The 22,454-nt window shown below is 36.6% G+C and overlaps 3 protein-coding genes across 9 annotated transcripts in view; 2 read left to right on the top strand and 1 right to left on the bottom strand.

Moving 5' to 3' along the window:
• The first annotated feature begins 1,907 nt into the window (after positions 1 to 1,907).
• Positions 1,908 to 11,570, top strand: Lcch3 (Ligand-gated chloride channel homolog 3). Of its 2 annotated transcripts, none has more exons than XM_071786597.1 (10): positions 1,908 to 2,524; positions 4,558 to 4,756; positions 6,483 to 6,589; positions 7,254 to 7,321; positions 7,994 to 8,139; positions 8,308 to 8,465; positions 8,809 to 9,093; positions 9,281 to 9,511; positions 9,595 to 9,851; positions 10,093 to 11,570. In XM_071786597.1, the coding sequence occupies exons 2-10, from the start codon at positions 4,692 to 4,694 to the stop codon at positions 10,243 to 10,245; spliced, it is 1,470 nt and encodes a 489-aa protein (XP_071642698.1). In that variant the 5' UTR covers positions 1,908 to 2,524; positions 4,558 to 4,691; the 3' UTR covers positions 10,246 to 11,570. The 2 variants fall into 2 exon arrangements, with proteins under 2 accessions (XP_071642698.1, XP_071642699.1); XM_071786598.1 differs by having other exon boundaries at positions 4,489 to 4,756.
• Positions 11,519 to 22,454, bottom strand: part of Lbr (lamin B receptor) — a 68,550-nt gene continuing 57,614 nt past the window's right edge. Inside the window, exons 1-9 of one of the 5 annotated variants that reach the window (XM_071786585.1) lie at positions 15,791 to 16,072; positions 15,148 to 15,305; positions 14,815 to 15,049; positions 14,482 to 14,741; positions 14,023 to 14,374; positions 13,643 to 13,941; positions 13,290 to 13,543; positions 13,097 to 13,221; positions 11,519 to 13,018 (exon numbers count right to left, since the gene is read on the bottom strand). In XM_071786585.1, the coding sequence (XP_071642686.1) occupies positions 12,735 to 13,018; positions 13,097 to 13,221; positions 13,290 to 13,543; positions 13,643 to 13,941; positions 14,023 to 14,374; positions 14,482 to 14,741; positions 14,815 to 15,049; positions 15,148 to 15,305; positions 15,791 to 15,938 (2,115 nt within the window). In that variant the 5' untranslated portion in view covers positions 15,939 to 16,072 and the 3' untranslated portion in view covers positions 11,519 to 12,734. The other 4 variants (XM_071786586.1, XM_071786588.1, XM_071786587.1 and 1 more) reach the window with 4 other exon arrangements.
• LOC139818103 (heat shock factor 2-binding protein) lies at positions 16,088 to 22,082 on the top strand. Of its 2 annotated transcripts, XM_071786600.1 has the most exons (6): positions 16,088 to 18,423; positions 18,505 to 18,688; positions 18,900 to 19,018; positions 19,246 to 19,350; positions 19,834 to 20,099; positions 20,273 to 22,082. In XM_071786600.1, exons 1-6 carry the CDS (start codon positions 18,406 to 18,408, stop codon positions 20,586 to 20,588), a joined length of 1,008 nt encoding a protein of 335 aa, XP_071642701.1. In that variant the 5' UTR covers positions 16,088 to 18,405; the 3' UTR covers positions 20,589 to 22,082. The 2 variants fall into 2 exon arrangements, with proteins under 2 accessions (XP_071642701.1, XP_071642700.1); XM_071786599.1 differs by having other exon boundaries at positions 16,090 to 18,688.

The following is a 22,454-nucleotide window of genomic DNA, read 5'->3' as shown; positions in this document are numbered from 1 at the left end:
TTCTGATCGCGTTTCAACTAGGTTTCGTCTAGGCGAGTCGGTTTACATTCAAATTTCAAATGCACAGATTCATGTGGATAAGAGTTTAGAATAACAGGATCTAAATAGGACTCGGATTCTAAATAACAGATCTTAACAGATCATTACGTTAAGGAAATTTGATATTTAGTCTCCAATTATAATTCACCCTTAAGAATATAAATAATATAAACTAATATCTACTGCAACTTAATGAATTAATTTCATCTTTCAGCTCATATATATTTGTTGAAAAAATATATCTTCTTTTATAGAGTTTGGAAGAAGTAGCCCCTCGACTTGGGAACGACCGAAGATACGGTGCTGTGATTTCTCGCTTGCGTTTCCTCGCGGACATTTCAAAATTGATCGAAACACATCTTCACCGGGGACATTGGGTGTTGAAATGATTTCCGACCAGCGACGTCGTTGCCGACAGGAATATTCTTATCGTCCCTGGCAGGTAAGTGAACCCATCCTGCCGGCGGAGGCCGTTTATCGATTGTAAATCTAACCGCTATTAAGGTACTACGACGCCATTTACTGGCTTTTGCAACTAGCGCATAAAATTATAAAAGCTGATTCTTCAGGATAAGAATATTCAAGTGGTACTTTCAATTATTAATGATTTTTAAGTTAATATCTATAGAAATGCGAATATAATTAATACTGGATTTTGTTCTTTATTCAATTTCAAGCGAATTAAATTAAGTTAAGATTGTTTATCACCGAAAATTGAAACGCTGCGATATAAATAATAAATAAGCTTTTCCGACAAGAATTTTCGTCCATGGTTTCGATAAAGAATTTGTTTTTAACGATTTTCGCAAAATTACCCTTGTACATTCCTGCGAAGTGTTCTAAATCACGACAGTTTACTTATCTTCGTCGCGATAACATGTGTGATATGACGCAGAGGTGAATCTTCATTAATGCTTAGCCGAGGGTCCATTAGTTTGATCTTATCTCCGCGCTCGTGTCTTTTACTTTTATTTTTAAGGCGGTCGCATTTGAAAACCTTGCTCTCATTAAGCTGTTGAGAAAATCCTTGGAGACTCCTGAATTTGTGCATCTTTCCAAATTTCATTCTTAATATTGAATCATTTCTATATTATCGAAACAATAACGATATATGCAATAAATGGCTTGGTTGAAAAAGAAAACGTATAGTTTTGCGTACTTCTCCGCCGACTTTCGTCATACTTTTACGCATCGCGAGGAGCATCCGTCATGGAGCGATCAGGAAGAGCCGATCGGTTCTTATATCTTACATCGCGAGATAAGCATCGATTATTTCCGGCATTTTCATCGCGTTACTATACTCGAGAAAGTTAATGACGCCTTTTCTCGCGTTAAGAAGCTGAGATGGTATAGATACGATGATGATGGTGACATCGTGATGGCGATGATGATGGCGTTGGCGATAGTGACGATGGAGGTGTTCGATCGGCTCGTTCTGGAAATCCGATCACCGGCTGTGTGTCACTAGGTCGAACACACGGAGATAGAGTAGGTATACCGTGCATGCGCAAGTCGTACAGCAAGTCGCGGGGGTGGCTTGTGGGACGGTGACGAAAGACGAGGAGAGACTCCGAGAAGCGGAAGAGAGTAGTATCAAGGCGATTCGAGAGAGCGAGAGAAGAGGGAAAAGAGAAAAAGAGGGGGAAGAGAAGAGAGGAAGAGAGATACGGGCAGAGGGATAAACGGGGGTGAAACGGAGGCAATCGCACGTGAAAAAGAGGATGTAAGCGAGAGGGAAGGAGGTTCCGCGAAAATGAGAGCGTGGAAGAGGGAGGATTCGTGAGAGCGAGAGAAAGGGGAATTGAATTGCGACGGAGAGACAGAGGGGAAACCGCGCGTTGGCAGGTGGGAGTGAGGGGGATGATCTCCGAAGTGAACGAGAGAGAGGGAGAACGCGTTCGTGATGAGGAAGTGAAAGAGGGGAGCGAGAATGAGAGAGATAGAGAGAGAGAGATGGAGAAAGAGAGAGGGTCTGAAGAGAGTAATCGACAGTGGATCCGCGTTAGCTACCGAGGGATGAAAGGCAGCAGCCTCCGCGAGGCTCGTGGCGCACATCAGGAATACCTCGCGCCTACGTTTCCATCCGACGACGGGGACAACGACGACGTGGACGAGGACGAGAACGAGGACGTGGACATCGACGGGGAGTGATGCTGCGCGACGATCGATGACGGTCTCGTGACAGCGCGTTCGGATTTCGCGAGTTTGAGTGATCAGCAAATTCGATCGCGTTCAACGAGAGGTGATGACCCGGTGAATTCTGCGAATATAGTGAATCCCGCGAACGACAATAACGATCGGCCGAGTCTTGGGAGATCTCGTGATCTTGCACTGCCGATCGATTTCAAGCTACGACGATGGACCGAGGTGAATGCGATTGATAACGCCGGTCAACGACGCGATAATCCGTCTGACAATCTTGATATCTCCGTCGGATCGACGATGAGATCGTCGCGCGCGTCGTGATTCCCGTCGGATGCAGCAGGTAATTGCCTATGCATTTAATGTAAATCTAAGTAGCACAAAAGAAGTAAGTATACTTATCGGCAAACCATAATGGATTAATACATTTATAGATATGTATTTATTCAAGTATGAACTTGAGTGAATTTTTATTTGGTTTGCATAAAAGAATGATTTGCAGTTCTGATTTTATTTGATAAATATTGCAATAAATCAATGTTTCTTGGAAAATACTTATGTAAGACTTATGTAGACTTTCAAATAAATTTTTAATTAAATTTAGAAATTGATATATATTAATAAGTGAAAACTCAGACAGTCTGTATCGAGAATCTGCAAAGTGTCTGCTACAAATGTCAGAAGATCTGATACATATGATGCTGTGTTGCTAGAATGCTGGCAGAAATATAACAAAGTTTGTTAAGAAAATACGATAGCGTATTAATAGCAAAACTCAAGCGAACTTTAATATATTTGCTATACGGTTAAAATTGATGGCAGAAATAGAGCAGAATCTGCATTCGACAGATCCTGCTCGGTTTCTGCCGCCAATCTGCTGTCATGTTATATCAGCAGGTTTTATCAGCAAAGTACGAGCTTAACGTGGTTGATGCCAATTTGCCAGCAATTTCTAATCGAATTTCCTGCCAATCTGCTGGCATATTACGGACAGTTTGTTTACTAGAAAATAGATAAATTAAATCCTAGCATATATCATGTGGTTTTGTTTCTACTGATTCGCGATTTAATACTATTTACGATTCTATTATTTGCAACATTTTTTTGTTTGATTTTTATATATAATAAATATAATTTTATAAAATAAATTATATTAACTAATAAAGTAACAGCGAGGAAAATAATATTTTGTGCAATATATCGGTAATTTTTTCAATTTTTTTACTTGCCTAGGGTGTCGCGTGCATGAAATATTTCCTGTCGTCAACCTAAAACTCGAGCATTAATAAAGCCAACCTAAAGAAGGAAAAAAGTCGTATACCGTCATTATTTACGGAGTATAGAGTTTCGTGACTAACAAGATGTTCCTCGTCTTGATTGCCCCGCGGAGTTGCCTCGTTAAAAGTAATTTTTCTGATTTTTTCTGATTTCTAACCGAAATATATTTTACGCGCTCTTTTTATTGTTTTACGCGAGTGTCACGTCTGTGCGGCTTCGTACGTGCGCAATCTTTAAATAGGAAGTGAGTAAAGCGCGAGGTTGGAACACAGGCGGTATATAGGGCGTGTTATGCATGATTTTATTTTGTTCCTATTTTACTGTATTGTATGTATAACGCGCCTGTCCACATTTCGTTATGCTTCACTCTCCAATCTGGGTCAATCGTACATGATAATGGAGTTACATCTAGTTTTTAAATCATTTGATTTTTTACGCTCGGAATTTTCAGAAAGAAAAACAGCATTGATTGCCTCGGAACACAAATGGAAGAGCCTCATAACTTTTTCGCTCTCTCGATTGACGGCATTAGGCGACAAAATTAGCGATAAAAACAAATTATTTAGCGTAAAAAGCAATAATTTTTATTACTTTTTCTTTGAGAATGATAATATATCATGTAACTCGTTATAACAATGACAAAATGCAAGTCAGCGCAACGTTTAGAAGCAACCGCCCGTTTTTATCTTGTATATAAACGTTGGCAAAATAGAAATCAAGTTGAACTCATAAATTTTGTTTTTAATTGGAACGAAATTCTTCTTTAACGAAATTTAATTAAGCTTATTTCCTGTACATCCCGGGAACGGAATGCGTAGGATTATATGGTATAAGGATAAGTCTTCCATGGAACTTTCTCCGTCTGTTTCCGCTGGATTAACCCCCCCCCCATCCCCCTTAGAGTAGATGACTTATTGCGGATGCGGTGGACGTTACCGTGAGACTTGTCCTTTATGCGGGATAATTCCGTGAATGCGTGTTTGCGTGGAATACATTGCGTATGGAGGTACACGTGGAAGCTGTATTTAGGGTCAAGGGTAGCGACGAGCAGGCGTGCGAAAAGGGTCGACGGGCTCTTCCCTACGTCTGTGATTGTAGAACGGCGGCGGTGGCGGCAGCAAGCCGGTTACGGGGATGCCGAGGGGATGCGAGGATACCGCGAGATGACGTTCTCCATCGCGCTCGTCGTTCACTGACGCAATCCCGGCCGGATAACGAAGACGATTGGCAGGATGCTGCCGCGCGGGCTGCCGCTGATCGTCCTCCTCCTCGTGCAGCTGTGTCATCGTGTCATCTGGTGAGTATCGTCATTCAAATCCTCGCCCTATCCTGAAAAATCACAAGGGGGATAATAAGGTTTGGTGCTTTCCTACGTTCCAATTGTAACGCACACGTGACACACACTCGTAAGGGGTGCGATTTTGATTATGTATCCCCAGACACATATTCCGGTGGAGATAATGAGGGAAGCTTCTTTATAAACGCTGCTATAAATAATGATATACATTACAAATGAATGAGATGTTAAACATGAAGTTTTTATATTGATGGACATATATAATAAAACTAATTTTAAAAATATATATTATTATATAAAAAAATGTAATTTTTTCTCTCTCAGATGTTTATATAATTAAAGTTTGTAAGTATTTTAATAAAATTGCAACTAAAAGCTCTATGCCGAATTATTGAATAGTTCTGATTTAATCAGCTTGCCACAGCTCTGCTGAAGTCTTTATAGATATTTCACTAAAGAAAGGTCGACTTTCAATTTGTTCGTTCAATGAACTTCAAACTGTTCCTACGACTCTTCAATACAATAATCTATAGCGCGATTGTAAAACTTAAAATGCAATTTGGTTTAATATGTTAATAATTATGTCGCAATTCTCAATTAATGCTGTATATAAATGTAGTAAAAAAAATTAATATATGTATATATATGCAATTATATATAGAAGATGAATCTCGACAGAACAAGTACAGCTGTGCACAAAAGAAAATAATTAAATACCTGAATTAAGGTCGACGTGCAACATGAGCAATCGTTCGTGCAATTAAAGCTCCAATCAGTCCACTGTACACAAGGAGAGACAATAAAGCTCCATTTCCCGGGCAGAAGATAAACCTGATAATTTTTTTCGAACAACGCCGCATACAAAATTGAAGCAATCTTCCCGCAGCTCGCTAATTTTTTCTCAAAATGAAGAATATTATGATAGCGAGCACAATGATCGCTAGGGACCAGACCAGATCGACGGTGCCCGAATTGGTTAATGGAAGTAATTTCCCGAGGCGTTCCATTATTTCTTTTCTATCCACGGTTTTCTTCGGTATTTATACGTATTAATCTCGATATTTTATACCTCGATTGTGTGCATATCTTTGTTGCGCCGTTGTACATCACGTCACACATACATCTACACACGCAACATTTATTTGCTTTTTATGTAAAAATATAACTTGCTATTACATGTAAAAATATTGGACAAACCTTGGATAAATGATTCATTTTTTTGTATCAGGAAGAAACATACGTTTTGGATTTTATTCGTTATAAGCCATGTTTGATAAAAATGAACGTCGAAGATATGAATGTTCGGGGCGTACTTCAAAAGGCAAAATTTTTGTTCAAAAAATTGATCTAATAATGGAACAGTAAATCTTGCCAATATTCATATATAATTATTATAATTTATAATACGTTAATATTGAATTAATATTAAAAGGTGCAATGTGTAATATTAAATTCTATTTATAAGAGCCTACCAAAGCTGTTCTATAGGTTTTCTGTTAAAAAAATTGGGACTAATGGAACAGTAAATCTTGCAAATATTCATATATAATTATTATAATGCGTTAATATTATTAATAATATTGTATGATATGTAATATTAAATTCTCAAAGCTATCCCATAGTCGTTTCAATATTCATTCGATAGATTTAACAACGTACTTGCTAGTAAAGATATTTCAACAGCTTTAAGCTCTATCGACAGTTTTGGGAATTTCGCACTTCACAGGGCTTCCCTGGAGAGCACCGGGATGTCCGATAGACTGGAGAACGTTACGCAGACAATTTCGAGGATACTCGAAGGCTACGATATCCGATTAAGGCCGAACTTTGGCGGTAAGCTTTGGGTCGATCTTCGCACGTTTTGCTAAAAATTATCCTAAAAAATTTTTTACAAGCTCACAGCGATATGTGCATTATTTAATTTTGACAAAAATTATTTAACGCGCGTTCACATTGAATCAAATAAGTTATATATAGAATTAATAATAATTATTAACATAATTATAATATATTTTATAATATATATAATTATATATAATATAATATATATTGATAAACTATATACATATGTGTTACTAATAATATATTTCTATGTATAAAAATCTTAATGAGAAAATATGCAACTTGAAAATATAACGCTAAGAAAAATATTTTTAATCCACATATTGAAATGGACTTTACAAATGGAGCTCTCGCTTATATTTGGGTTTCGAGCCGTATTTTATAGAGTTAAATTTTAGAATAGAGTTTGAAGGCAGGGCGATATATGGAAAGCTTTAATAAGGTTTTCCACGTCATTCAACGAAGCGTGATCGCAATCAGCACTTTTAATCGAACGTGCAACGAGGGGAAGTAATTTGCCGATATTATCAATGGATTAGACGAAGACTATATTTATTTCCCTAGGTCTTTCGCATACATATCGCAAACAGCTTAAAATTATCTTTTTGAATTATGTAATGCATCTAAAAAATTAATAACAGATTATTATTTAAAGGCAATCCATTACCAGTCGGAATGGATCTTACCATCGCGAGTTTTGACGCGATCTCAGAAGTCAATATGGTGAGTATAAATAAAATTAAAAAAATATTTATACAAATAAAGAATATTTGTGGTGCGGCAATAATTTTTAATCCACTTGTCTATCAGCTTAATATAAATTTATCTAATAGTTAATATAAATTTAATTTTAATGTTTAATATATTTTCATATTAATTTTAATATTTTGTATAAATTTAATTATTTAATCCTACACACACAAAATAAATTTCATCAAATTAAAAAAAAAATACTTTTAATACTTTATATTGCTTCTTTGATTTATATTACCATTTACTCTACCATCTAATCTCGTGACACATATATGTAAATCGATGCTTACGTTGCATTGGAGACGTTTGTATTGGAATATTACACATAAGTCAGAATACAAAATTCGTTCTCTCACCGACATTCATAACATCCTCGTCGCGATTCGTAAATCGATTCGTATCCCCAAGGCTCTCGGATAAGCTGCGTTCAACATATCCATCCAACAAAGTTTCTTTTTTTTTTCTTTACTTATAATCGCGTCATTCTGTCGAAATGTATTTTTGAGCGATATTCTTTTTATCTTCTCCTTTCGTCTTGAAAACAACGGAACGGATTATATATACATATGTTTTATATAATTTATTTAATTAATTACAACAACCAAGTTCTCTTAGTGACGTTAATCATTATTTGCATCTCAGGATTACACGATAACGATGTACTTAAATCAATATTGGAAGGACGAGAGACTCGCCTTCTCGCACGAGGACGAGATACTGACGTTAAGCGGCGACTTTGCGGAAAAGATTTGGGTCCCAGACACGTTTTTTGCCAACGATAAAAATAGGTAATCGCGACGACGAGTAAATGTTATTGTGACGCTTCGTAAGGCCCTTTGTGCTGAACACATTCGTATAATTATTTTATTCTCGAAGATTTCATTTAACGACGTTTTTTATTCCTTTATCTCCTCAGCTCTGTTCGGTAACGTATCGTTTTACCGAATTTATTGCAGCTTTCTGCACGATGTCACCGAGCGCAATAAACTCGTTAGATTATCTGGTGACGGCTCGATCACATACGGCATGAGATTCACAACGACCCTGGCCTGCATGATGGACCTGCATTACTACCCCCTCGACTCGCAGAATTGCACGGTCGAAATCGAAAGCTGTACGTATTGGGATATGCGTCTTATACAATCGATCATTTCGAACGCATCTATCATTCTCTTCTCGTAATTATCGCTTTACATAAAAAGATAAAAAACTACGACACCTTTTTTATATATTATAAAAAGTAATATTCTCAGTCAGTTTGTAAAAATGTTTCCTGTCTTTTTAAATTAAATATTTTGTTTGCAAAAATTACACTTATTAGCTGTAATAATCGTCTAAGATATATGTAAAAATCAATTATTTGACTAAGGATTAAGAAATGAAGAAAGCAAAAAGTGTTCTAACAAACTGTAGATTATTCTGAATTATAAATTGTTTTAATTGTTTGAAATGCTCAGATGGATACACGGTGTCCGACGTAGTAATGTACTGGAAGGAAACTCCCGTTCGTGGGGTCGAGGAGGCGGAATTGCCGCAATTTACGATAATCGGCTACGAGACCAACGATCGAAAGGAGAGGCTGGCGACGGGCATTTACCAAAGGCTCTCGCTAAGTTTCAAGCTCCAGAGGAACATCGGATATTTCGTTTTTCAGACGTACCTGCCAAGTATACTAATTGTGATGCTCAGCTGGGTCAGTTTCTGGATCAATCACGAAGCCACCAGCGCGAGAGTAGCTCTCGGTATGTCTTAAAAAAACTGTATAATTCCTTTAAATTGAAATCAGATTTCCATTAAATTAGAACTTTTAGCAATAAATTTCGATTTTTTTTTTAACAAATTGTCGCTAAGAAAAATTCTTTTCTCGTTGAATTTATAGGCAAATGTAACATAGGATGTATAATTTATTATTCTCTTCTCTCCTTTCAGGCATCACAACCGTACTGACAATGACAACAATATCGACGGGTGTTAGAAGCTCACTGCCACGGATCAGTTACGTGAAAGCCATCGACATCTACCTGGTGATGTGCTTTGTTTTCGTGTTCGCGGCTCTGCTGGAATACGCGGCGGTCAATTACACGTATTGGGGCGCCAGAGCGAAGAAGAAGACGAAGAAGAAAGAGACCGATGAGAAAAAAATACTATCTTCTAAAACAGGTAACCGGGCAGCCGAATATCGGCTTGATGATCTCCCCAAGATTTACCATATTTTCTTGTTCGATTAATTCATTTCTTTTCAGGAAGCAAAGCCAGCTCGCCTTACCCCGGCTCCACGGACGCGGATATCATAGAGCTTCAAGACCTCAGAATGTCACCTCTGCCGAGCATTAGAAATAGGTCAGGTTTAGTTAGCGCTTCATCGACACTGGGAGCCGGAAGGGATCACGACCCGGCCAAGTTTCCGCCGAGTTTTCGTATTTCCAGGACCGCCGCTTACAACACGCACGGACGAAGCAGCGGTCTCAGGTACAGAGGCCCGAGACCGCACAAGCCAAAGGTATGCGAAGGCCTTTCTCGACAAAAAGCAACTGTACTGAAAATACTTGAGAAATGTCTCAAACATTCTCACCACGTTTTTGCGTTTTACATTTTTGTGAAAGACACTTTTGGAGGACTGCAAAAATGAAAAGAATTTACCGGAGTTACTCCTTTAACTTTTTTAATCACACTTCTCTTTCCCTAAAGTTTAAATTTAATTTAAATCTACTTAACTCGAAAACTGCAATCGGATCTTGTAGGTGTTACACGCTCTACGTAGAGGAGCTACCGTATTACGTGTATCGATGCCGAAGATCAAGGACGTAAACGTGATAGACAAGTACTCACGGATCATCTTCCCAGTCAGCTTCATGCTGTTTAACGCCGGGTACTGGATCTTCTACTTCTTCTGAGCGGTGAACGAATATTAAAAACTGAATTCCACTCGGCCTCGTGTGCGCCTAAAAAGGACCAATCGATTCGGGAGGATCCTTTCAAGTCTTCTAGCATGATCATCGAAGGATGTGCAATATTTTTCAGAGGGATAAAGGTCCACCGAATACCAGCAGGTGATGAAAGTACTGAATCGAAAGTACTGCCACGAAACACTTATTGATAAAACGTAGAACGGCGGAGGACTCGTGCGTGCCAACAGCGTTTATGAAAATTTTCGTTAATTAGAAAGTATATAAATATTAGTGATAAGTAATATGGATGAGCGATAAGCAATATGGATGAGAGATAAAACAATATGAATGAGCGATAAGCAATATGGACGAACGACAATATGTTCCTAATAAAGCATGACAGCTTTGCCATGTTCGTACGAGAAGGGTCAATAAGTAGATATTCGGACGATAAAATTTTGCGGCAATCTCGAGAAACAAAATGCGTCGGAACATTTGCGTCCGTGATGACAAACGTAATCTAAATCATTTTATTTTCGAAATAAAATGTTTTTTTTTGTGTATTAAAAAGCTATTTTTCTTTATATATTAAAAAAATATCACTTAATGAATAATTTAACAAAATGTATATCTAAAATACACTTCTACTCTGTTAATTTTGTCTGTGACGATAAAGTCATAAAATGATATAAAATCGAATATATGTTATTTTTATATTTGTGTCTTGGTTCGCCTTCATGATCGCCGGCTCGCTTTTATGCAAAATGGTTCTCTGGCCCACAATTTCATAAAATAGAATAAAGTAAGATCGATGTAAAAAATACGAAATTAACGGATCAAGTTATAAGTTCAAATAAATTAATCGACTGATGAAAAGATTATTATCGACGATAATAAATTATTTGAAGAAATAGATTAACAATATGTATAACGGATTGGCAATCAACATAATTCTTTCTATACTGTATTATAATAATTATTTCCACAATCGTCATTTTCAGTCATACAATTTGCAGGCATGGATTGTATCAGATATCATCATGTATAAACTTGAAAGATATTTTTCTTAAAAAATAAAGTATTTGAAAAATGTCATATAGAGACAGTACATTTGTGGCTTAACGACAATTTCTAAATATAATTTTAAGAAATAAATATGGCTATAAAAATAGTGAATAAATACGTATAATAATCCGGACAATTAAACACGTGTCAAACGCGAATAGATTTATAGATATACGGAAATTTGCTTTCATTATTTTACAGTAAGTCGCACGTGCAATTTTGATAAATCTTTATTTTTAGGAGTAAATAGTATCTGTTAGATAAAACACACACACACACACACACACACATGTAAAATAGAGGATAATCTCTATTAACGATTGGCTAAGACACGTAATGATTTACAGTGTAAGAATGTCCAAACTTCCGTTTGACAATTACGTTACAGACGATTGGATCGAATGGACATATTTTTAACAATCCAATTTAACGAGATTGTTTTTATAATAATTAGATGTACATGTATATATACGAGCAGTTTAATAAAAAATAAGTGTACAAATATACTACATATTTTTATATCATTAACAATCCATTCAACACTTTAATCCTGTTTAACATGTTTAAGTTACACAGTGTAATATTTCTCATTCTTCATTTTACTTAATTGTGGCTTTCATAATAGCAACTTGTTAATTTAATTTAGAAAAGCAATAATTCCATAATAATGCGCCCTTTATATTATTCCTATTATAAATCCTATAATAGATCCTTAGTCCAAAAATACACTATATATATGGTTATATATAGAATATAGACTATTATAGACTTCATAGTCTTCAAAAATATGGCTATACACCCATGTTAAAAACAGTTATATTAGAATTATAAGATAAACACGAGAAAATAGACGAGAATATACTTTATTCAAAAAAATCATGTCTTTTAAGGAGACTACTAATTTCTATGATAATTATATAATAAAATTGTACACTTATGTATGTCTAATATATAAAAGTATAAAATTTCTTAATTTCTTAATTTGTATTTTCAAGTTTGTAATGCTCGATATTTTTACAGGCACATATCTTATAACAAATATACTATGTATATATATATATGTGTATATTGTATATACTTATCCTACAAATACACAAGTTTTTTTTCTCTCTTTATCAAAACATGTGATATCGTCTTGTCCACTTCTCATCTCATATATGGAGATTCATGTCATAAACTTAAATATATAATATATATATATATATATAGATCTTTAATGTGAAATCTCTCAATATTATCAAAATATTTTTGGCTCTTATCCGATTCTACATTTGTGTACTTTATAATACTAATATATCACTATGTTTCATAAAAATATCTTAAAATGCACGATTAGAGATCCTATAAAATGTAATGAGCATTACCTTCTGTGATAAAACTCTGATATAGAATTGGGCATTCAAAAATACCATGCTATGCGTCCCATTGCCTTAAAATATACGTTTCAAGATCATGTACTTCACTCGCGAACAGTATTGCTCCCATGCGTATCCGTAGCGCGCCTGACAACGTTTATTGTCTCTCACGGCTCTGTAAGCGAGCACTAACGTGCAGCAGATCGCCGTGTAGTACGGTAGAATGTCGTTTGCCAAGCTAATACTCGCGATAGACCACTGCATTATAATGTCGCCCAAATAATTGGGATGTCTCACATAGCCCCATAAACCTGACACCATCAATTTCTTTCCGCGTAATGTCGGGATAGTTTCCAAATCTGTAAATTTCAAGGATGAACGTTAGTTTTAATCAGAAGAGTAAAAAAGGAACAGTTATTGCTTGCCCTTACACTTACAAGGTATTGTCGGCGAAACTGGATTCTTCCTAAACTCATCTTTCCGCAAGTTACTAGCCCTGTATAAAGCATATCCCACTACAAAGCTCAAAATAGATATCCCAGCGAAGTAGTTAAGTTTCATCCTGAGAGAATACAAAATAGGAATTATCAAAATATTGTGTTGGTATTTATGTATGTTAATTGAACTTACTTCTGATATAATATAAATCTTGTGGTGAGAGTCGTCAAAAATGGGTACAACAGGTGACTAACACATGTCATGTATCCAGTTCCCTCATACATTATTGTGAAGGTCGTAAAAATAGTAGCTTCGTATATTAAGCCATGTATGATATAAAATAGCTGCAACAAGACAGCTAACAATGCAGTCATATCAAGTTTCTCAATACTTAGATTCTTTATATCGCCAGCAGCTTTAATTGCGACGGCTATGTTCACGATCAACTGCAAAATAGTGAATATAATTACAATCAATTTTTAATTGTTACTTCATATTGTTATAATCTGCTTGCGGTAAAAATAAAAATAAAAAGTAATAATTACCGTGCCAGTAAGAGAAGCTCGTATCAAAAGTAGCTTAATGTCCAAAGTGCCAATTCGCGGATTAATTTCCCTGCCCTGCCAAAAATTATATATCTTGCTGTTGGTTGATGCATATATATTCAGATTGGCCACTGAAGCTTTTCCTGCCTTGATATACAATGCCATAGCTAAAAATGTTCCCACAATCCAGCCACTAATTGACAACTGCATGATATTATTCAAGATGTAATCGCTAATCGGTATATTCATGTACAGGCATAGACCAATTATCATTAGCGTTACTATAGCGCTCAAAAAACCTGAAAAATTTTAAGAAAATATTAAAGTAATAATAATAATAATAATAACAATACGTAATTAAAAATTACACAAGCATGTACCATTTATGCGATATTGGAGTCTCCCGATTTTACTCTGCTGTCCGTCAACGGTTTTCCCAATCGGTATAATCGAAATACAAGCCAATAATGTCAAAAATGCAATGTAAGACAACAAGGTATATAAATTTAAGTAAGATTCCAAGTTGACAGCAGGTTTTACAAGTGCAGATTTGCACTGTCCTTTCAAGCACAAGAGTTGTGGTAAGATTACAGAAATCGGTAATATAAATACGAGAAAAGATGTCCCGATCCATCCGCCCCATTCTTGCGGCTTGTCGACTCTATTTATCTCCTTTTCACGTTTCACCACTGATTCCCATTTATCGCCCTCATGCAAGGGTTTCGTCAAATCCTGAAACAATCATCGACATAACACATCACAATTTTGTTAGAAAACAAGAAAAAATTATCAGAAAATAATATTTTGTTATATATTAATAATACATTATCAAAACGTACATCTCTTTGCATTGAATATCCTCTTTCTTTGTCTCCCGGAGGATAATCTTGTACATAATTTTTTCTCTCCACTGGAAGCGAGACTGCTCTATCCATGCTTCTTGTTATAATTGATTTATATTCCTGCTCAGTCTTCAGAAGCGTCGGTCTGCGCGTTACCGTTATAATTTCCCTCTTCAAGCGTTGTTGCAGAGGCAACGATTCAGTCGGACTCTCTTGCAATGCCTTTAAGTCGCTTCCTTTATGATTGCTGGTTTTATCTATACAAACGAGAAGAATTTTGCATATAAATATCAATACGCGCAACAAATATCAAATGCAGAATACACTTACCGCTTTCGACATCTATGCGAGATAGAGATATCTTAGCGAGACGCGTGCTACGAACAGGCAATTTCCTAGACGAAAGCGTTGGCGATCTCCCTGGCGATCTGGCCGACTGTCTTCCTGGCGATCGCCTGCTCGGTGACTTCCTGCTGGGGGAATATCTTGAGGGACTCTTTGTTGTTCTCCTGCTTGTTCTAGTGGTACTTCTTCCAGCTCTCTCAGCCTTAGAAAACAAAAAAGACTGGTATATAAGATAAGACCTTAGCTTCAAATTCATCCTATATATTCCTTAATACATAATTTTCAACAATGTTCCCTTACCAATCGTTAACAACTTACCTTTATGTCATTTTCTCTAACTGTGTACTCCATGCCTGTTTCAAATTGTATCTTATATCGATCGCCTCTGACGTTGAGAATCCTTCCCTTATAATATTCAGAAGTATTCGGATACTTGGCAAGGACTTCTTCACCCTCGGTAAACTTCATTGGGAGACCTATGTGGAGCATATCCCAAAAATTAAACTTAAAACTTAATTAAAAATTATTAATTAACTAATCAGCTTAGTTTAGATAAATCTTCTCTAGCTCAATGTTACATATATATGCAATATACATGTATATATGCATATATGTATATATATATATATGTATATATATACATATATCACATAACGCATAGGATAATCTAGGAAAGCGAGATAATTAGATCCACTGGGCTTATATAATCCAGATTTAACGCAATTGCAGCTCGAAAACGATCACTTATTGCTCCGAACGCGTACACAGGAGCCTGCACGGATAACGGAGCACGGAGCAGGAATTCGGTCCGGTCGAAAAGCGCGGGGTGCCGCGTAAGTTTCGTAACCGCCCGTTACGAAGGCCAAACGTAAACGTAAACGGTCGCGGCATCGGAAGCGAATCGCGGGAAAGTGTTCGCCCGCGCTTTCGGCGGGTCCCACGGGTCGGAGCTCGGTCTCACCGGGATCGCGACGTCGTGGCTTCGCAAACGCTCCACTTACTCGTGCTCCAACGGTCGGTTCCACTCCGGAGATATCCGCCGCGACGCCGCGAAAAATAATAAAACTTCCACGAGTCGCGAGGTTACGCCTGATACCGCTCTGGCGCATCGTAGTAATGATGGGGGAGGGACGCGCGAGCGCGGGGCAGGCGCGCAGGCACGCAGGCACGCGCGTCGCGCGTTCCGCAACCCGTCCGATTTAGCCCACGCGGGAAATCGACCCACGCCACACGCCGTTTACGTCAGCACGGCGCGTTCGCAACTCGCGTCGCGTTTATTCGCGCGCGTCCGGTACGGGGCACGCTGGGGCCCGTGCCCGTATCTTATCACGGGGAACGGAAGCCGCACCGCCGGCACCGCAGTGGTATGTCACAAATGATTCATAACCAGCGTGCATAATTCTATAGCTACGATTGGCTTTGAATTAAACTCTGTTTATCTCACTCGGAGAGATGTATTATAATTTGGAAAGATTTTATATTCCGTTTTTTATAATCTCTAGATCCACATAAATATATCACGATCTATGTATCTTTAAAAATAAATTAATGTTAATTACTCAAGATCAGCAATTCGCAGTTTCAATCCGATTGTGATGAACCCAGGAACGAGCGCCTGGGGTAAATTTTACACCTCAGTATCAAAAAAATTAAGCTCACATCACAAATAATTTTAATGTTTTTTTTTTTTCGTTTTTTAAATATTTCTCTTAGTTTCTCCTTACTTCTTTCAGAAAATGTTTAAATCTATATACATATATATTGTCCTCAAATATTAATAAATCATAAAACAATGAAAAATATGCAATATGCAATTATAAATAACAATGACTTTTTAAATTAAAGTGTAAAAAAATCACTCCACGTGACCTTATGACGTGTGCATTTATGCAAAAGAAATCAGGCGTCCATTTCCGAGTTAAAAATAGGCATATGACTATAATATATTTGCGCGTTAACTCCTGTCTCTAATAAATACTTGTAGTTAATTCAGAGATAAATATTCGGATGCTTATTTTTCTTGACAATTCTTTTGACTATTATTAACTCTATTACCAGTTTGATTGAAACTGTGAATTGCTAATGCGCGTTTTCAAACGCTGAATATTGATGTGTTTTTGTTCGATTAAAAAAATTTTTTAAACTTTTTAATCTTTTTATTGATCAGCTTTTATATTATATTTTATTACACACTTAACAATGGGCAACCTTTGCCATTTACCGATAAATATACCTATGTTGTTGTTTGTTTGCGATCTTTAACCGGTTATGACTTCATTTTATACATCTTGACATCTTGTTAAATTCTTAGCCCGTTTCGTTTTACTAAAATTTATAATCTTGATTTTATTAACCTTTGATATTTAATTATATGTTGCTGAGGAAGACTTAACAAATAAGTATAGTCGAAACGTTCGACATAATTAATACATTATTGATAATAATAGACTTTTAAATCAACAACATCCCTATTTTTGCTCGTCTTTAGTTGTTTATTATATAGATTATAGATTCTGTTATATATTTCGGCTGGTTGCTAAAAAAATGTAGACACTTTACAAAATCTGTCTGTGACAGATTTGGTATGCTGTTGGAATTATTATTAAGATATATTTATCATGATAGAAGTTCTGTGATAAATAATGACACGTACATACCTAAAAGCTACTTTAGATTTCATTTACAATTCGATTCACGTCAGATATTTTAGAATAAAATTCTTTTTATAATCTTATACGCCGCGTATATTTATGTATACATATTTTATATGTTATTGTATATATTATGTGTATATATTTTAATATAAATGTTATACATTTTCGTGTATTTTTATTCTTTAAATACTTTTTATATTGCATGGCGAATAAAATTATAAATGAAATTCTATTCTGAATTCTGATACGAATTACAGATCGTCTATAGTGCGCTTATTACAAGCATTAACGAAGACTAGAAATAAATCAATTTTCTTCTTTTATTAAATGCTATTTTCAGAAACATATCGTATTACATATTCAGAGTATATCTTGAAATAACATATAATTCGTGCTTTTTTTTACGAGATTGCGCACGTATAATTGTATGTACAATCTGCCTGATAAGTTAACCAAATGCAATTGAAGTCAAAGCGCACTGCTGGAGATTATAGTTTTTCCAGATAAAAGTCAAATGTTATTTTTTGTAAAATATCCCTTAGTACGAAGAAAAGGACTCTGAGAACTAATTCATTGCTTTGAATGAAGAGATTGCTTTCCAAGTGGCGTATGTTCCCAATTATAATTTTTGTAAATCTCAATAATTATGCAAATCGTTAACTTACAATTTCATACTTCGAAGTTCCTATTGTAGCACATCATATGCAGAAACAAAATAAAACGTGTACAATTGTAATCGCAAAATTAACTAGGTTACAGAGACATCAAAAATAAAAATCGTGACGTTACAAACGCGTTTGCTATGTACAACAACGAAATCCGCGGGTAATCTGAAAAATATTTGCGTACAACGATTGCAAGCACGTTGTTGTTCTTCCTCGGTAACGCGAAAGCGCGCACATGGACGAATTGAATTTGGAAAATGAACGTAAACTCGTCAGTGCGTATTTTTTCGCATGGGTTATCGTATGGTGCTTATCGAGTGTATAATTTTCATTTGCGAACTTCGGAATTCTTTCAGAATTCCTTGGAGACAATTTTATGCTCCAGCGAGCTTAACACGCACGAATTCATAGACGATATCTCGCAGATTTTTGCGACTGACGATCTCAAAGCTGTATCTCGCAGGGAGGAGACACACGGAGAAAAGAATTCACACACGCTTTACGATAAATTCTCAACGTCGTCCGTTAGCGCGTCAAAAGGTTGCACTCTTTGCGAAAAGAGATTTTCGATTTAATGTTACGTAATGTCACGCGGGAATGTAAAATACTGAAGTAAATATATTGAAAAATGCTATAGCGCATTTAGGTATCTGTTATTAGATGCAATACTTCATCTTGTAACTCATTATATGACATCTTGGTTACATCTTTGTGTGTGACTAAAATTGAATATCGAATTTATTTATTATAGATAATGCAAAAGAAATTGTAGCGTTGGAATCAAAATGCGAAGAACTGCGTGCTCAGATCGAGTGTCTAACGAAACAGAAAGAAGATGCGTTTGAGGAGATAGAACGTTTGAAGGATCAAGTAAAAGTTTATTATCTCAATATCGGTAGATGCTATTATTTCACGTTTGGATTACCTTTATTACTAGCAACATTCGTTATTTTGTTTTCATGTTTCCTTGCGCTTGTGTATTCTGTTGTAAATACCGAGTATTTTTTGCCTGTTTATTATTTCGTAAATACCAAATGGAGCATTTTCATTACTTTCTTGAAAGTGCCATTTGTTAATTTGCTTATATCTTCGTGCAGATATTAAGTCAGAGTACTTATTGCACAAGCCTTGGTGCGGTATTAGGTAACTTGACGTGGCGTGCTTCTAGATTTCCGCAAATAGTCGACGCTTGGTTATCGAACGTAAGTACGTTAATAATATTAAGTAAAATATTGCAGTTGAAATTTTCCTGCATTCGAAATGCGTAATAAAAGTTAGAGAGGATAAAAAAAGATATAGAATCCAAAATATATACACTGTTAAATATTAAAGTATAAAATTTAAATCAACACCTTGAGTTAAATTAACATTTTGTTATTTTTAACTACCATGTTCGTCAAAATTTATTATTTTAAAAATATCACAAAAATATTATTTTAACTTCATTTTAGTTAAATTAACAACAATTGAGTAGGAGTAATGGCGACTTATACGAACGGCTAAAAATGACTTCATTTGAGTATAATTTGACATTACGAATTTAACAGTGTAATATTGCAAGCCTTTCTATATTATAAAGATATATATAGACAAGTAATTAAATGTATAATTAAATAAGTTTTCAAAATGTAATGTGACTTCTCTTTAAATGTAGCTGTGCTATAAATGTAGTCCCGTTTCCATAGTTTCAGAATAAAATAGGAGAATTCTTGTCAATAGTGAACGGGACATTCGACGCGTTCGTTAATACTTATAGAAGCGCATTCCCTCCTACGAGCAACGTTGAGTACCAATTTGTAATGGGATTACTCGGTGTCGTCACCAATATATCCGCGAGCCCGGAAGGTCGTGAGTTTTTAATTACAAATTCCAGCGGTACGGAATTCGTGCAAAAGCTAATTAAACTGACGCCCGAATTACCGTCTGCTCCCGGGACGGTATCTTTGAAAAGGCACGTTTTAAAGAGTTATCTTGTGTGACGTATCTTTAAAAGTTATTTTAATCTGTTCTATAGCTATCTTATCTCTTTCCCAATGTCTATATATATCGTAGTCTAATATTGCATTTTATTGGGAAAAAAAAAACGAAACTTTGATGATATCTTAAGTGCGGTCGCAATTACAGATTAATATTAATGATCCTGTACAACGTGAGCATGAACAAGACCGGCTTGCAATATCTGCTCGAGTCGCGAGTAGGAGACGCGCTAAGTCATTGTTTGGGTGATGAGGCGTCTTCGGAAGAGATGCAACTGCTCTGCCTTCGCGTTCTACAATCCGTCACTTACGATCTCGAGGAACCGAAATACGTTCACGATTTGACTACGATAATTCCGTTCGAACGAATCGAGACGATGATGTCCGCGAAACGGAGCGACATAAGCGGTGCGGCGGAACAAGTCATCAAACATTTGCGACACAGTCAAAAAATTACGAAGTGATTATTAAAAACTCAACGCGTTTGTCATGTCTTATGTGATTATAAAATTATATATAAATAATAAAATGTTTAATATGTATACATTTCTTCGCAAGATAATGATATTAAATTACAGTTAATTTCGAATTACTTTTAAAAATAATTTTAAAGTTTTAACAAACAGATAATTAACTGTCTGAAAGCAATTCTTTTGTATTTTAAGAAACGTTTTATCAATTGCACATTTAAAATATATTAATGTAAAATATATTACTAATTAAATAGATCACAATGCTATATATAAATATTTTTATTACTTTAAATCTTGAATATATTACGTTCGATGCATCAACTCGTTAAAATTTTGCTCGATTTGAATTTTTGCTTTTATAAATAATCCACAAATTACGTTATGCTATGCATCGAACTGAAACGCTGGACTTTTATAAGCGCGTTGCCTTCCCTATTATTACAATAATAGACTATCGCCAGACTGCAGACTATCCTTGGAACATATGTTCGTAGCTACCGTGAGGGTTGTCGACGATATCGATCTGCAAAGAGCAGGAACGAAATGAAAGCGATTGTACATACATACGGGATGCAATATACAGTAACTATATAACCAATACTATAAAGGTACTATACGGTAAAAGTGTCTGATATTATATGAGTTACGTAACTAACGCCGTAACAATATTAATATTACAGTAATGACGAAGTAATTATACGGTAATAATGCATACACGAAGGGGGGGGGACTAGACTCTCATGAATAATTAAATTCCCTACGACAGTAATATATACAAAATGCAGTTTATACATCGGTCCTAGCGCTTACGATTCCATCGCCGTAACTCATATTTATTAATCTGACAGTTAATTAACATTTAAAAAATTCTCTTTTACCTGCTCTTTATAACAAATTATTCACGAAGAGAAGCGAGACACGTCAGTTGCACTGACCCAGCAGATATATCGAGAGGTAATGACCGGCCGCTCCAAATAAAAGTTCGCGTGCGTTCCATAGATGTTCGATCGCGTAATTATCTTAATTTAAATATTTTACATAATATATGGAAACTTTGAAAAATATTGCACAACATTTCAGACTTTCTCTTCGCAGGAATGAAGTGACGAAATACAAAAATACATTAATTTCTAAAAATAAGATTGTTTTTTCCCATGAATACAACATAGATAGGACGAACAATAATATATTTCATTCAAGTAGCAAATATAATCGTAAAGTTAAGATTGAAAGGTCTCCCTCTCCTTCGTTGAATATTAAATTTAAAAAAAACGTGTTTCCTTCGCCGAGCAACGTAACCCGTTATGCCCGTCCCTGAATTTCCCCGCAAAGTCACCGAGTTCCGTGAATCGTGTGCATTTTTCGCGGATTTTCCCCGCGGACACTCCTGACCGCCGCCGCCGTCGAGAATATCGATCCGCGGCGCGAGTTCCGCACGCGAGCGGGCTTGCGCGCGGCCCGCAGAAGATCGCGCCGGAGCGTCGCCGCGCTCCGGGGATTGGTGTGCGCGCGCGGAGTAAACGCGACGGCGCCGGCGGGGACGGGCGCGCGCGCGGGCGCGGGCGCGGACGCCGCGGGCGCCGCGTCGGGACGTCGGGCGTCCGCGGTCGCGCAAGCATACGGCAGGCGGAGGCCAGGCAGGACCTAGGACAGGCGACGGCCGGGCGGTCGTTTTATTGATCCTGGGGCGCCGCGGCGCTACCCACCCGCGGCGGGGTAGAGCCTGCTGCTGGCGAGAGGGAACCTTCTTCTCCCCGGCGCGACGAGGAGGACCTCTTCGTCGTCTCTCTTTTTTCGGCCTTCCTCTTTTTTATCTTCGCGTCTGGACTGAAACCGGCGGAAACCCCGCCGTTACTT

The sequence above is a fragment of the Temnothorax longispinosus genome, chromosome 8 (assembly GCF_030848805.1).
Source record: "Temnothorax longispinosus isolate EJ_2023e chromosome 8, Tlon_JGU_v1, whole genome shotgun sequence".
NCBI lineage: Eukaryota > Metazoa > Arthropoda > Insecta > Hymenoptera > Formicidae > Temnothorax > Temnothorax longispinosus.
The sequence above is the reverse complement of the archived record's forward strand: the minus strand, read 5'-3'. Positions and strand labels throughout refer to the sequence as shown.

Coding starts and splice junctions, on each gene's coding strand:
- LOC139818103 (XM_071786599.1), top strand. CDS start 18,406: ATGAACGTAAACTCGTCAGTGCGTATTTTTTCGCATGGGTTATCGTAT. Junction 18,689..18,899: donor GTCCGTTAGCGCGTCAAAAG/GTTGCACTCTTT, acceptor TATTTATTATAG/ATAATGCAAAAGAAATTGTA. Junction 19,351..19,833: donor TCGACGCTTGGTTATCGAAC/GTAAGTACGTTA, acceptor CCGTTTCCATAG/TTTCAGAATAAAATAGGAGA.
- Lcch3 (XM_071786597.1), top strand. CDS start 4,692: ATGCTGCCGCGCGGGCTGCCGCTGATCGTCCTCCTCCTCGTGCAGCTG. Junction 4,757..6,482: donor CTGTGTCATCGTGTCATCTG/GTGAGTATCGTC, acceptor CGCACTTCACAG/GGCTTCCCTGGAGAGCACCG. Junction 9,094..9,280: donor CAGCGCGAGAGTAGCTCTCG/GTATGTCTTAAA, acceptor CTCTCCTTTCAG/GCATCACAACCGTACTGACA.